Below are 16,172 nucleotides of genomic sequence, written 5' to 3' on the forward strand. Positions count from 1 at the left end.
TAGTGCTAGGACAAAAACCTAAATGTGCACCGCTTGGGGTCCCCAGAAAGGAGTTGGAATAAACTGGATGAGCGCCGTTCGAGACTAACCTATTAAAGTGATCTGAAGAACTGCAATATCCTATGTTTCTCAGAGTTATGGCGAAACAAGGACTTTGAAAATATAAATCTAGCTGGTTTTTCTATCCATCAGCAGGACAGACCGGCAGTGGTGGGTACACTCACGGGGATGGTGTGTTTCTCTTTGTTAACAACAGCTGGTGCATAATCTCTAATATTAAGGAAGAGAGTTTATCTGGAGGTGAAGAAACTCTGGTTCACCTTTACTCCACACACAGAGATGCATACAAAGCTCTCCCTCGCCTTCCATTGGTCAAATCTGTCCATAACTCTATCTTCCTGATTCCTGCTTACAAGCAAAAACTCAAACAGGAAGTACCAGTGACACGCTCAATACGGAAGTGGTCCGATGAAAGGGATGCTAAGCTACAGGACTGTTTTGCTAGCACAGACTGGAATATGTTCTGGGATTTATCTGATGGCATTGAGGAGTTTAGACACATCAGTCACTGGCTTCATTAATAAGTGCATTGACGACGTCACCCCGACATTGACCATACGTACTTGTCCCAACCAGAAGCCATACAGGCAACATCCACACTAATCCGGACCCTTATTATAAATCCCTCTACGCCCTCCGACAAACCATCAAACAGGCAAAGCGTCTGTTCGACTGAGATCGAATACTACTACACTGGCTCTGAAGCTTGTTGGATGTGGCAGGACTTGCAAACTATCACAGATTACAAAGGGAAACCTAGCTGCGAGCTGCCCAATGACGTGAGCCTACCAGATGAGCTACAGTGCCTTCAGAAAGTATTCACACCCCTTTTTGTTGTGTTACAGCCTGAATTTAAAATGGATTAAATTTAGATTTTTTTGTCACTTGTCTACACACAATACCCAATAATGTCAAAGTGGAATAATTTTTTTCAACATGTTTTACAAATTCATGAAAAATTAGTCAATAAGTATTCAACCCTTTTGTTATGGCAGCCTAAATAAGTTCAGGAGTAAAAATGTGCTTAACAAGTCACATAATAAGTTGCATGGACTCGCTGTGTGTAATAGTGTTTAGCATGAGTTTTGAATGACTACCTCATCTCTATACCCTACACGTACAATTCTCTGTATGGTCCCTCAGTTAAGCAGTGCATTTCAAACACAGATTCAAACACAAAGCTCAAGGAGGTTTTCCAATGCCTTATAAAGAAGGGCACCTATTGGTAGATGGGTAAAAAATTTAAAATTCACTCCCAGGGGTGTGAATACTTATGTAAATTAGATATTTCTGTATTTCATTTTCAATACATTTGCAAGAATTTCTAAAAACATGTTTTCACCTTGCCATTATGGTATTGTGTGTAAATGGGTGTAGATTTTTTTTTTTAATCAATTTTGAATTCAGGCTGTAACACAAAATGTGGAATAAATCAAGGGGTATGAATAATTTCTGAAGACACTATAAATGCCTTGCTTCGAGGCAAGCAACACTGAACAATGCATGAGAGCACCAGCTGTTCCTGACGACTGTGATCACTCTCTCTGTAGCCGATGTCAGTAAGGTTTTTAAACAGGTTTGTAAACGGATTTCCAGGATGCTTACTCAGAGCATGCGCTGACCTGACATTTTCAACCTCTCCCTGACCTAGTCTGTAATACCTACAACGATGAGACAGCCTATGGGTAGGTGGTCAGAGACCAGGTAGTTTGGTGCCAGGACAACCTCTCCCTCAACAAGACAGAGGAGCTGATCGCGGACTACTGGAAACACAGGGCTGAGCACGCCCCCATTCACATCGAAGGAGCAGGTCGAGAGCTTCAAGTTCCTCAGTGTCCACATCACTAAGGACCTATCGTGGTCCAAACACTCCAACAGTCGTGAAAAGAGGGCACGAAAATACCTCTTCCCCCTCGGGAGGCTGAAAATAATTTGGCATGGGCCCACAGATCCTCAAAAAGGTATACAGCTGCACCATTGAGAGCATATTGACTGGCAGCATCACCACTTGGTAAGGCAACTGCTTAGCATCCGACCGTAAGGTGCTACAGAGCGTACAACCTAGTACATCACTGGGGCCGAGCTCCCTGCCATCCAGGACCTCAATACCAGGCGATGTCAAAAGGCCATAAAAAGTGTCAAAGATTCCAGCCACCCAAGCCATAGCCTGTTCTCTCTGCTATCATACGGCAAACGGTACCAGGGCGCCAAGTCTGGGAACAAAAGGCTCCTATACAGCTTCTACCCCCAAGCCATAAGCCTGCTTAACAGTTAATCAAATGGCTACCCAGACTATTTGCATTGACCCCCTTTTTTTTTGCTGCACTGACTCTATGCACACTCACAGTACTCTACCCACACACACACACACACTCTCCATATATACTGCTGCTACTGTTTATTATCTATCCTTATTGCCTCGTCACTTTTACCCCTATTATCTCAACACTAAACTACCTCGTACTGCACATTGACTCGGTACCGGTACTCCTTGCATATAGCCTCGTTATTATTTTATTGTGTTACTATTTCCTACAATTTTTTGGGAAAACGGGTCGTAAGTAAGCATTTCACCGTAGTCTACACCTGTTGTATTCCGCGCATGTGACAAATAATATTTGATTTGATTTAGGAATTTGTCACAGAGGTAGACAAAATCTTAAGGAACTTGTCATTTGAACTTGGCCGTGTTCTTGTGATGAGTCAGTAATGTGAATATCTATCCCATATCTAACCAATTATCTCGACTCTCAGCCTGGGACTCCCTAAAGCTACGCCACTTAGATACAAGTGACTTTTCGTAGCAGGTTCGGATAGCATTTTCGCAAACCGTAATTTAATGTTCCTATCCTGCTACGTTAATTTTTCTAACCTGCCGCGTAGGTTCTAAAGTGATACGAAAAGTCGTAGCTGTCTCGAAGTGACGTGATTTTAGTGAGTCCCATCCATACCTCGTCCTCTTTTTCATTCTTGAAGCATAAACATGCCGCTCGTCTCTTGAAACCTTCACCATCATAAGTCCTCGTCTGGTTGGGTTTAAACTTCATCATATATTCTGCAATCTCCGTGCTCCAAGGAAATACGAAAGGTGGTGTGAATGGGGGATCTAACCAGATCAAGTCAAGTGCCTTTACTAGGCCAAGAGAGAAACAATAAACCACGCACACAATATCTCCAAAGAAATCTTCAGGCAATCCAATTTAAACGTTATTCATCTATTCGCATACAAGCATCGCATATCCCGGAGTGTTGCCTGCCGAACATGCTGGTTGCCGTTGTCAACACACATATTTCCCTACGCCAAACCACTGTGGTCCGCGAGCACCGCAACCTGCTGACCTCCGTACTGCGCGGTGTCCACCTATCAGCGCCATGCTACGATTAGATGTGGTTAATTCCATCTAACAATTTGATGACTCATATTTGTCCCTTTAAAATGTCAAACAAAAACCAAAGGTTGCAAAGCCGTTATTGTGCATAGAGTTGTATGGTTTGTTTAGCTTTGCAATATTTGGTTGTCTAGAATACATTTTAAAATTACATCTCAGCATCACTGTTACCATGGAAGTGTACATTTCAATAACTAGGCACATCTCAAGCTAAAATGAAACGCACTCAGTTGTCAGTCTACTTTTCAAGTTAACGGAACTACGGTTAACTGTAAGTCTACTTTAAAATCTGGCATAACTGGTTCTTCTTGGGCAAGTCAATTTCCCCATTTCGAGGCCCATAAGAAAACACTGCACTCTTGCCCTCGAAGCGCCGAGACTGAATGCAGTGTTCACCACCAATCCATTTTACATTGTAGCCAGCTGAGTCAAATCTGCAACACTAACAAAAACTAGTATCAACCTTAACGTTACATTGCTGTCCTCTAGTGGTAAACCGAATAACGAGCCACCTTCTCTGCTACACAATAATTCTAAGTGTCCCTGCTGTTTTGGATGAGGGAATATGCACAGAAAAATATAAATATATTTTGAAGGCGTGAGAAAATGTTATTTGTATCACCATGAGGTGGCTGACTTTGACAATATCAATTGAAGAATAGACTAATACATTCAGTAATTGTCAAAAAATCTAGGACCAGAGTAAAGATTAAGACCATCTGGCAATAAGCAAGGGTTACTCTTCTTTCTGAATTCACCCAAGGGCAGTCATGATTCAACTTCAATGTTCAGCAGTCATGCTTCACTGTTGAATCTGACCTAATGTTGACTTCAATGTATTCAATTCAACAACATAATTGAGGATATACCGTAAGTCCTAGCCTGCCATCCTTACTTACTTCCTCAAAAAACAAAGGCACACATTTTCTTATTAAATCAACAGATTTTATTTACAGAAAAAAAATGCAGGTGGACTGTTTTCCTACCATTTGGAGAACAGGAAAACGTGCCCCCCTCCAGTTCAATAGAAATAATGAATTTACAAACAGTGAATTGAATACAGACTTTTCAAACCAAATACCAATATTGACAGTTGAGACAAAAGCCTTCATTGATCTCTTGGAGTTAGTTCCTGCGATTCCCCCATTACCCCTAACCTTACCTCCCCCCAACCTCCTCGAGCAAAATTACCCCTAACACACACACACACACACACACACTGCAGAACTTACAACTCATTACACTTTTCGGAAATTAATGCCATGGGAAGGAAGTAAACCGTTGTGTCTTGTAGCATTAGATTGTGACAAACAGGAAGAACAAGAAGCTAAAAGAGCCATGTAGTCCGATGTCAGGAAAACATCCATATCAAATAAAAAGGAGAGACGAGAAAAACAATATATTCCTAATACAGAAGTTATGGAATTCCTGTCCCGCCACCCCTATCCCACTCCATACTGCCCTCCCTCCGCCACAAGACTACCTTAGGGTCTCTACACGGACAGCGGTTGCAACAGTTAAATGTGATGGTGGCAGGCTCAGATTCATTGTTTAGTCGTTATATCATTACTTTGTATTTCATGTTAAAGTGGTTTAGCAGGCGCTATGTTGATTTTGTTTTGCGGCTTGGCCTTCAACAGGGTAATGAGTCCAACAATAGCCTGTCTCAAAGGGTGTGTCTACTACATGGGGCTAATCAGCGGATTTCCATAAACAACCAGCATCACAAGAGAAAACAAAGTTAAAAGAAACGTTTTTTAAAGTTTGGCCATCTTGGACAAGAACCCAGACTGTCTCCCTCCAACCCACCCCCTCCGAATAAAACATGGGACAGACAAACACTTCGTTTTTTAAATTTTCTGTACGAAGCTAGTTAAAAGCAGAGGTTGGCAGTTTCCTCCCAAATCAATGGAAAATAAAGCCAGGTGGTGAGTTAGATCTCAACCCTGGCTGCCCATGCATCTGAACAGTAGTGAGTTAGATCTCAACCCTGGCTGCCCATGCATCTGAACAGTAGTGAGTTAGGACAAAAACGACAAGTTACGTTTTTTTTCTTCTCGTATGTGCATTTAAAATCACCAATTTACTTGTCTTTTCCCCCTTTTTATATATATTCCTTAAATGTTTACTTTATTATAATAATACCTTTTTTTCCCTCCAAGACAGTGTCCTTAAAATGCAAATGAAGTAGGAAGAAGAAGAGGTCTTGGCAGAAATAAGGAGTGTGTTCTCACACTGACTTCCCGCTCAGTTTCTTTCCGCTTGTTTTACGTTTTCTACACTTCTATGTTGTTTTGAGCGTAAAGCCTGGTCCATGTCCGGGCTGCAACACAAAATAAGGAAGAGAGATGAGGTCAGAAAGCAAGACTAGGTCCATTATAGTCTGTTCTAAAAAACAACATGCTTTGGTGTCTGGTGAGAGTTAGTTCATTATTAGTCTTCCAATAGAATTGTTGAGGCTTCAAGTTAACTTTGTCACATTTGTACTTGCTTTGCATGATAGGCTACAGAGTGAAAAAGCTACAATATAACAGTTAAATGTTTATCAAAGGAAGTCATGACTTTATTACAAGTAGCATCTATAGATACCAGCAAGATAAAGCATCTTCAACAATATGATTCAGTGTTGGATTGGCTGAATGGTAGCCTACATTTAGAGACTGAAGTACAATTTTAACAAGGTTGTGTTCATTAGGCACCACACAATAAAACAGACTGAAACAGGGAAGATTAACTATTCTTTTTAGACAAGTCCAGGTAATTTTCCCTTTCTGTTGCGAAACATTTTAACGTTTCCATTGCATGCCATAACGAACACGACCCAGGCAAGTGGGGGTGGTGAGGGGGTAGGAGTGCACTGCTCAGAGCCGGAAAAGGCTATACGGATACTCCTGTAAAACTATATTTAATACACCTGGATACACCTGTAAAACTATATTTAATTTCAGAACTGGTTAAAATTAGGTTATGGTAAGGGTCAGCTTTAGAATTTAGTTAGTCGTTTTGCAGGTCATGAGTGTCCTTATAGATTCTCCCCTCAGAGCCGGGCTTCATCTAGACTTACCCGTCTCTATGGCTTGAGCTTCATTGGACTTCCACTGCTCCGCAACATCATTCGCTAGAGGATCATCAGGGTTGGGAGCACTTAGTAATGCCTGGATTGATAGCAGGACAGTACGGATCTGCAAGGCTGGAGACCATTTATCTGTGAAGAGATTTGAGGGATGAAGGAAGGAGGAAAAAGGGGGAGCAAGGGAGGCAGGAGAGAGGTTTGAGCAATGTTTCTATTTTGAGTGATGTGGCAGTGGATAGGCAGTTAGTGGCATGTCACAGCAATGGAGAGATGCGGCTTGAGTGAGAGGTCAAAAGTGTAATCGGAGAGGCTCTTGATCTTTTGAGCGAGATTAAAAAGGCAAATCCCTCATAGTGCTCGCTCTTGATTCTAACGCAGTGGGGATATGGCAGGAAACAATGCCCAGGCCTGTCCCACTAACAAGCCTGAACTTAATGCCGTGTATGACAGAGAAACAGAGCAGTTGCAGCAATGTGACAGACAGTTAATGCGGTCTCATATCCCCAGTATCTGTTATCAGTCACCTGGATTGTACATAAATACTTTTGATGATAAAACAGGTCAAATATTAGGGCTGGGAATTGCCAGGGACCTCAGGATACGATATTATCATGATACTTTGGAACTGATGTTCCATGTTTCAGATGTCTGCTGCAGAGGGAGCCATGAGAACACATTTTATCAGTCATAGAAATAAAAGTGCTGAAAACAAATTGGCTCCCTATTTCAAAAGAAGATGGAGAACAAGCTATGAAGGGAAATAATATTTCCAGAAAGGTAGACATCCCTAAATGTCAGACCTAGAATCAGATAATGTTGGTTGCCACCATTTTAAAAAAGGAGGCATTTTTATTTCTCAATCTCAACTCGTAAAGCACGCCTCCCATTCAGATGCCTATGCTTTTGCCTGCCTACCATTTACTATCAGCGGATCACCCACCACTTTGCAATGTGAGCTTGAGGCATTAAAATGGTTTGGAACATGAACTTTTTACTTCACTTCAAATAATGTCTTACCTTGCTTCAAAGTAACCTTATCAAAATCCATCCATAGAAAATAATTATTTTATAAAAACTGCCATTGGGGTGGGAAGGTAGCCTAGTGGTTAGAGCATTGGACTATTAACCGGAAGGTTGCAAGTTCAAATCCCTGAGCTGACAAGGTACAAATCTGTCATTCTGCCCCTGAACAGGCAGTTAACCCACTGTTCCTAGGCTGTCATTGAAAATAAGAATTTGTTCTTAACTGACTTGCCTGGTTAAATAAAGGTAAAACATTTTTTAATTTTTTAATTAACCAGCCCTTCAATCCAGTTATATTGGTTTTCATATCAACATTCTTTCATTGTCCAGAAGCCAAAGGCACAATCCTAGCCATATTTGCAACCCATCATAGTAGTTGCTATTAGAGTCCCCCTCTTTCTAAGTTTATAACAGAGCTGTTCATCTCTGTCACATATGGAACTGCTCACATTAGGTGCGCTGTTTAGAACTGTGTTTTCCGCAAATTACATTTAGCCAAATGTTTGAGAATTACATTTTATTAGCTGCTTCATTACAGGAGTTGCATGTTCAATAATAGGCTATGGCCTTTTGACTGTAAGACTATTGGCTTGCAACGTCGTTGCATGTTTCCAGTAAACTCTTCTTGAAAAATGTCAGGTCCTTGTATGCATAAATAACGTTTGTATCAGAGAGGAAGAGTCAAAGTGAGAGGTTTCACTCTCGCAAAATCTGTCTAAAATAAGTCCAATGCAATTCTATGGGATTATTTTGGACATAAATTTGTCGTCTGCTTTCCCCGCCTTGGGATGACCCCCATTGTTAGGGTGCAAACATAAGCATCTCGTCATTATATAAAGATCTCTGATCGTATTTTCTGTTGGCCACCTCATTTTACTGTTATATATACATATATATATTTTTTTTACTGTTTGTTGACCGGTTAATGAGGGTCAGTTAGTCTGCAGCAAAATTGACAGAAATTTGCATCCCTAATCCCTTCCCAAACCTAACCAAAACTATTACGGGTATGAAAGGAATATCTGACCCTGTATCAGCTGCACCTGTAACATCTACCTACTCAACATTTTCAATACTGACATCATTTGCTCCATTATTGCTAACAATCCAGGCCAAAATCTTCATTTTCAAGCAGCCACGTTGTACTGACAAATAAATAATTTTTTTCAAAACTTGCCATGTTGAAATGCTCCCCATTAACTAATTTAACATGAACTGAAACAACTGTGAAACGTAGCAAAATTACTTTGGATGCCGGGCTACCATGTTGGTGCAAAACAAAGAGTCAAGCGTTTCTTACCTTTCAAGATGTCTAGACATATTCTTCCTAGCTTGTCTACGTTGGGGTGGTATATTTTGGTCATAAAGCGTACTTTTGGAGCTGCCATGGGGTATTCCTCGGGGAGAAAGAGTTCAAGTTTAAACGTGCCACCTTCGAAGGGTGAGTCCTGGGGCCCGGCGATGACCACATGGAAGTAGCGGGCGTTCCCTTCGTCAGGCTCTGCCTTAATGCCTGGGACAGGCTCAGCCATCAAGCGCTGAGTCTCCTGACAAACAAAAAACAGACATAGAAACAGGGTATACATCGATGCAAATACAGACACAAAATCACAGTGAGGAACGGTACAGTGGCTGATTCTCCACCCTTCTCCCAAAGTTTGTAATTGCATACTCCCTTCTAATGAGGAAACTCCCCCCAGCCAATGTCCTCTGTAGCTCAGTTGGTAGAGCATGGCACTTGCAATGCCAGAATAGTGAGTTTGACATCCGGGACAACACGTATGCAAAATATATGCACGACTGTAAATCGCTTAGGATAAAAGCACCTGAGAAATGGCATATATTATTATTATTCTTATACCAGTCCAATGGTTGGAAATCCATGACAGGGAGAAGGGTAGGGAATCGGGACGTAGCCAGTGACAATGGCAAAGATGCTTAAAGACGGCGGTCCCCATATTCTTGGAACAAATGCCTTGTTTGCTAAGTTCACCTTTTGTACACTACTCTTCATTACTGTTTTGTTTATACGCATTAGCATAGTATACATGATCCAAATTCTAGCTCCAAGACTGCAGCAATTTCAAAAATGAAAAAGTTAATTTACTGGCACATTGAACCATGTCGCGTGCCGTAGTTTAAGAATACTGTGGGCAGTGCTAAAAACAATGACCCCATATCTAAATTCTTCCATCTTCATGCACCTTTGCCATAGTGTGATTTTGGAGTATTTGTCTAGACTAGAACAGAGAACCTAAGTTAGGCCTAGCCTATGTGAAAAGCAGCCTAAAGGCTCGGACACACCAATAGTGTTTGCCTGCCGAGAGTAATTAGCACCCCTGAAGAGTGCCGGCCGTATGAGAATGTCGGCAGCCAGACGTCAACAGCGCGCTGAGCAATCAGTTGACGAACGGGACATCCACTGTCCTTTACACGTCCTCCAAGAGGACAGATTGTCCCATGTCATTCCTGACACATGGCCTAGATAGAGCCTGCCCTGATCCCTCTAGTAGCTCTTGAAAAGCATGCTGTTAACTGTGACAAATACCTCACTTTCACATAGCCTTTGCTTACTTTCAATATTTCAAAGGTTTCATTTTTCAGGAAGCGTACTGTAGTTGTCTTAGCATGTAGGCTACCAGCCACAATGTTCATTCTGTGCTTTCCCATTTGGAATCTATCAATCTAGTGGTGGTAATCATGGTTCAGCAGACAAGTTTATGTTCCCTTGCTAGCTCATCCCTAACAATAGAAGAAAAATGGCACATTTTAGATTGACCCTTTTTTTTATCAGCGTTAGTACTGATCAATCTTTCAAAGACATCGCCTACAGCTGAAAATATCTAGCCTAACAATTCTCCATCAAATGTATGGGAAAAACACAAGCACCCTGTCCTGGGCCACACCTCCAACTTGGCAGCAACCAGTGACTCACTACGCTTAGCCTAGTTGCTTACAAAGGAGACCTGTTGCCAAGAGGTGCATTGTGGTCTTCTCTTTTCTCTCTCTCTCACACACACACGGGTTGGGCGGTATCCAAATTGTCATACCGTTTCAGTACCATATCGGTATTACCGGTAGTGCACACAAGGGCCGCTATAAAAATATACAAACTAAACCATTTTTTATTCTACACAAAACAATTTAGGCAACAGGGATCTTGATCCAGGAGGGGATTGAATGTCTCTGCTGTAACCAAGATCTAGAAATCTAGCCACTTAGCAAACCAAGTGCATGTAGCAGGAGCACAGAGCTGGATATAATTTATTTGACATCTTAGATTTCTTTTAGTCCTACTTAACTTATTCAGTGGCCTATCACACACCCAGGAAATACCCCGGTATATAGTATATCACTCAAGCCTACACACACACACACACACACACACAACCTCTGTAGCTGGCTGCAATAGCACCTGAAGCAGAATATCAGGCAGCTGAGTCAGATTTCTCTCATTCTCTGCAATGTGCTAAGGGCTTTTGGAGGTGACACAGTCATATTTATTATTATTATTATTAAGCACCAATACGGAAGAAAACTGACTGAAACAGGGAATGACGACCTGTATTTGTCCTAAGGAATACGACCCAGGTGACAACTAGGGTTAACTTTCCCATCAACCACTGCAGCAGCAAGAGTACGTCATCAGACTATAGGCTGACTAGCTCATCGTGGCAGCCAAGTGTCCCAGACTCAGGGCTGTGACCTGTAGAAACTCACACCCATCTCAATGTGATGGAGCAAAAGGAATCTGATACATCCTTATGGTATCCTCTGACTGGGTTACACACCTGAGCCAGAGAGGTGTACAACAAGGAGCCACTGAAGGAATACTGCAGGTGCAGCAATAACAATGGACTTTTACAGGTCTAGGCCTATTCCCCTTCACCTGCCTACATCTATTTTTTTCCAACAGCCTAAATGGAAGCCTAAAACACCAATACCAATCTTTAGAAATGTTCATTTCATGAGTTTATACTTAATATAAGTGCATAATCCTAACAAGAACTCTTCAGACAATAAATAGCCTCTCTCTACGATGATGATTGATGATGCTACAGGTCAGGCTGAATGACATCCCAGGTCAACAGAGCAATGTAGCTTAATAAATCAACTGTGTTAGCCTAGATCTATACTACAGGCAGCTTTGACAGACAGACAACTAATAGAGGGGGAGAGAATAGTTGCCTAGCAGCAGCCACTGTTCCTGCTGCTGTTTTTATTTCCCCAAATGCAACTCGGAGCGAGATTCCTGAAATGTTTCAGATAACCCACAGACAAAAACACACAGTCCAAACACAGACAAGTGAGTGGCTCCAGGACCAGTCGCACACTCATAGGGGCCAAGCTCACTGGGAACAGTTCCCAGAACTTCTCCTTTTCCCACCACATCCAACCAACCAATGTAACCATCATGTGTGTTCCCTCCCTTACTCACACACCCCCCGCCACCACTGCGCGATTGTCCTTCTCTCTGTTAGCACAACAGTACTGATTCAATGACAACTTGCAATGGCACAGGACATGAACTTGGGAAAGGGAACAACAGCTCAACATTCCCTGTGTGGGGGGACATTGTTTTTGTGGGAGGGGATCAAGATTGAAATGTTGAAAAGAACCGTAGGATATAGGCCAACTAGTAGCAACTTTTAGCCTGCAAATTTGACTAAGAAAGTCTGTTTCATGGCTACTTTGAAGAATCTCAAATATATTTTGATTAGTTTAACACCTTTTTGGTTACTACATGATTACATATTTGTTATTTCATAGTTTTGATGTCACTCATTATTCTACAATGAAGGAAATAGTCAAAAATAAAGAAAAACCCTGGAATGAGTAGGTGTCCAAACTTTCAACTGGTATGGCAGGTAGCCTAGTGGTTAGAGCGTTGGGTCAGTAATCGAAAGGTTGCTATATCGAATCCCCGAGCTAACAAGTACACATCTGTCGTTCTGCCCCTGAATAAGGCAGTTAACCCACTGTTCCTAGGCCGTCATTGTAAATAAGAACTTGTTCTTAACTGACTTGCCTCGTTAAATAAAGGTAAAATAAAAATAAATAAAACACTGTGTGTATGTATATATATTTCAAATATTTTACCAACATACGATTTTTAGGCCATATCACCCTGCAATAGTGTAACGGAAACAAAAATGTATTTAATCCATTTTAAATTCAGACTGTAACAACAAAATGTGCAATAAGTCAAGGGATATGAATACTTTCTGAAGGCACTGTACTAGTATACTGGTGTATGTAGGCCTCATCACTTTCTTAAGCGTATTTTTATTTATGTTTTACCTTTATTTAACTAGGCAAGTCAGTTAAGAACAAATTCTTATTTTCAATTACGGCCTAGGAACAGATTTGTACCTTGTCAGCTCGGGGATCTGAACTTGGAACCTTCCGGTTACTAGTCCAACAAAAATGTATGTCTGCATAGTCGATGTCTGAAATATAATTATAATCCTTGTGTAGCTAGCTAAACAAAAACATTTGTTGAGTCATGGACTATTGCCCTGAATGCTATCAAATGGGTGTCATGACTACCTAGCTTTCTAATCAGAGAAATTGTTGACTCTTAAGTGGAATCGAACTATCCATTTCAATGAAGCTCAGTTAAACTGAAATCCTGCTTATGCCCTGGCCCCCAAGTATGTACGCAGTTATCCGTGTCTCCTGCCCACTGCCTATAACTTCTTATGCTAGTTAGCTAACACGGGCCTTGCGGAAAAAATCTGCCACAATGGTCATGTTTTGATTAGTAAATAGCCTGCTAAATTGACCCTTTTAATAAAGGTTAAAGTAAATTTTTTATTCATTGGCAATTTAGCCCAAAATAAACATTTCAGCCGTTTATATTGTGGCACAATTAAGAGAATAGGCTGTTTAATTGATTGTTTATTCCTTGCAACACATTTACGGTTAGCTAGCCTATTTGGAATGGGTGGCTGGCTAACGTTTTAGCTAGCTAGTTATAGTGATTGCTAACGCTTTTTTGTCTATATGCTACATCCACGGTGTATAGTGTATTAACGAATTAACAAACACCACATTTATCCGCCATTTTTAACAAGCGTGGACGTATTTAACCCACCCTTAGATACTTATTCGGTTATGGAACAGGGACGAAACGGAAGTAGTTAACTTTGCAGCTAGTGCAAATGCAATCTAACTAATTTGCTAACAGTACAGAGCCTTTTCAGCATTAGCTCGTTTTATGAATTTGTCACACACAACAACAATATTCAGTCAAAATCACTGAATAATTACCTTAATAATCCTGCGGGGCAGTCCTGCCATCTTGTCTTTATTTCGGGGTTTAGCTGTAACCACAGATAGAACAATGAGATAGATATATTACCGGATGTATACATGCGAAGCATCCGCTTGGCGTTTCCACTCACTTCCACATATGGCAGTGAGAGGAAGTCCAGTGGGAGAAGTTGAACGAGATGGATTTTGGCCGATGAAACATTTGATCTCAATACAGTTTTCTGTTCATAAAACTAAATTATGTTAGGAACAGAGTGAACTACATTTTGTAGATTTTACTCTTTGCCAAAGTTGTTTTTAAATCGCGTTGTTTAGAAGGACTGCAAAGGAAAATGTAGGTATTGCACACGCGCACTTCACATAGTATGCGTTCCCTAACGGAAACACGCAAACGTTTACGAGAACGCGCCAATATGATCTCACTAGCTTGTCCTTGGCTCTGCCCACCACCCAGCTTGTTCTGCCAAATATGACTCATTGTTCCGATTGGAAAGGCTGTGGTCTATCTTGGGTTAGTTATAAAAATCTTTGCTGTAGTTCTCTTGCTTCTTTTCTTTCGTTTGCATTGACAGCGAAAGGCGCGCGCACACACTTCTTCTGGTGTTCTGCAGTTCTGCATCATGAGACCATCATTAAAGATGATGGAAAATGTAGTTTTATTATGGTTAATGGGTATGATAAGTGACAGTGATTGATTGGACAGATCCCCATCTCATTCACATCCTTGTACTATATTCAGTACAATCAGAATGATTTTTTTCCCCACAAAAGGGCTATATTACAGATTGTAAACACATTTGTGCACAACATTTGAGAGAAATAAGCTTTTTGTGCGAATGGAACATTTCTGGGATCTTTTATTTCAGCTCATGAAACATGGGACCAACACTTTACATGTTGTGTTTATATATTTTTTCAATTTAGTTACAAGTATCTAGACAAGCCACATTGAAATGTTAAGATTGCCATTATCTATTACACTTCCAGTGTCATAGTTGACAATGGAATATTTCAGAATTAAATTGTTTAAAAGCATAGTATTGTTATTTGACCTGTCCTAAGCCCCAATATGCCAAATACATTGCATTCGGAAAGTATTCAGACCCCTTGACTTTTTCCACATTTTGTTACGTTACTGCCTTATTCTAAAATTGATTAAATATTTTTTTCCCTCATCAATTTACACACAATGAACCATAATGACAAAGCAATAACAGGTTTATAGAATTTTAGAAAATGTATTAAAAAATAAATAAAGCATTTACATAAATATTCAGATCCTTTACTCAGTACTTTGTTGAAGCACCTCTGGTAGTGATTACATCCTCAAGTCTTTTTGGGTATGACACTACCCTGATTTTGGGGAGTTTCTCCAATTCTTCTCTGCAGATCCTCTCAAGCTCTGTCAGGTTTGATGGGAAGCGTCGCTGCACGGCTATTTTCAGGTCTCTCCAGAGATGTTCGATCAGGTTCAAGTCCGGGCTCTGGCTGGGCCACTCAAGGTCATTCAGAGACTTGTCCCGAAGCCACTCCTGTGTTGTCTTGGCTGTGTACTTTGGGTCATTGTCCTGCTGAAGATGAACCTTTACTCCAGTCTGAGGTGTGTGTAGATTTATGAGGAAAATTGCTTATTTAACCCTCCTGTTGTGTTCCGGTCAAATTGGACCAATTTACAAGTTCTCTCTGAAAAATGTAGTTCATTATATCTGATTGTAATAAGGTTCCATGCCTTTGTCCACACAGGGCATCTGAACACACAAAATACATTTAGATGATTTATTACATTTGGGGTGTTTTAACTTTTGTACACCTGTTGTGTTCCTGGTATATAAAGCTTTTTTGAGGCCTTGCTCACAATTCATTCTGTGGCAGCACAATGACCAAACGATATACTGTATGTGAGGCTCTTGATCATATCTTTGATCATGACACTGGCGAGGAGGAGAGAGTCCTTGTTAAACTTTGACACAAAGTAGTCTGTGGTAAATAACACAATATGTTTCATCTGAGTATTTGTTATAGTCAAAATAATCCATATATGCTTTCTTTTGTTTACTCAAAAACAAGTTGTATGAGCTCAGGTCAATGAGGCCTACAGGCCATAAATAACCAATAGAAGTTCAAAACTTGTAATGTTCACAAGAACTTAAGTTGATGAAAAGATCTAACACAACATTAGGTGATCATATATTATGGATTTATAAATCAGCTATAATGGGGCGGTAATTTTAGACCGGGAACACAGAATGAATTAACATGAAACAAACACAACAGGAGGGTTAATCCATTTTAGAATAATGCTGTAATGTAACATTGTGGGAAAAGTCAAGGGTTCTGAAAACTTTCCAAAT

General features: G+C 40.7%; 2 protein-coding genes across 2 annotated transcripts in view; both read right to left on the reverse strand.

Annotated features, from left to right (window-relative positions):
- LOC112218722 (diphosphoinositol polyphosphate phosphohydrolase 3-beta) overlaps positions 1–3,803 on the reverse strand; it is a 34,317-nt gene extending 30,514 nt beyond the window's left edge. The window contains exon 1 of the mRNA XM_024379778.2: positions 3,012–3,803. Coding sequence (XP_024235546.1) covers positions 3,012–3,110 — 99 coding nt within the window. The 5' untranslated portion in view covers positions 3,111–3,803. The remainder of the gene's footprint in view (positions 1–3,011) is intronic.
- A 577-nt stretch (positions 3,804–4,380) lies between these two features.
- LOC112218723 (ubiquitin-conjugating enzyme E2 N) lies at positions 4,381–13,930 on the reverse strand. The gene is made up of 4 exons (XM_024379780.2): positions 13,819–13,930; positions 8,846–9,092; positions 6,514–6,654; positions 4,381–5,772 (listed from the first exon to the last, which is right to left on the reverse strand). The coding sequence occupies exons 1-4, from the start codon at positions 13,846–13,848 to the stop codon at positions 5,726–5,728; spliced, it is 465 nt and encodes a 154-aa protein (XP_024235548.1). The 5' UTR covers positions 13,849–13,930; the 3' UTR covers positions 4,381–5,725.
- Between the last annotated feature and the right edge of the window lie 2,242 nt (positions 13,931–16,172).

This window comes from Oncorhynchus tshawytscha, linkage group LG19, assembly GCF_018296145.1.
Source record: "Oncorhynchus tshawytscha isolate Ot180627B linkage group LG19, Otsh_v2.0, whole genome shotgun sequence".
NCBI lineage: Eukaryota > Metazoa > Chordata > Actinopteri > Salmoniformes > Salmonidae > Oncorhynchus > Oncorhynchus tshawytscha.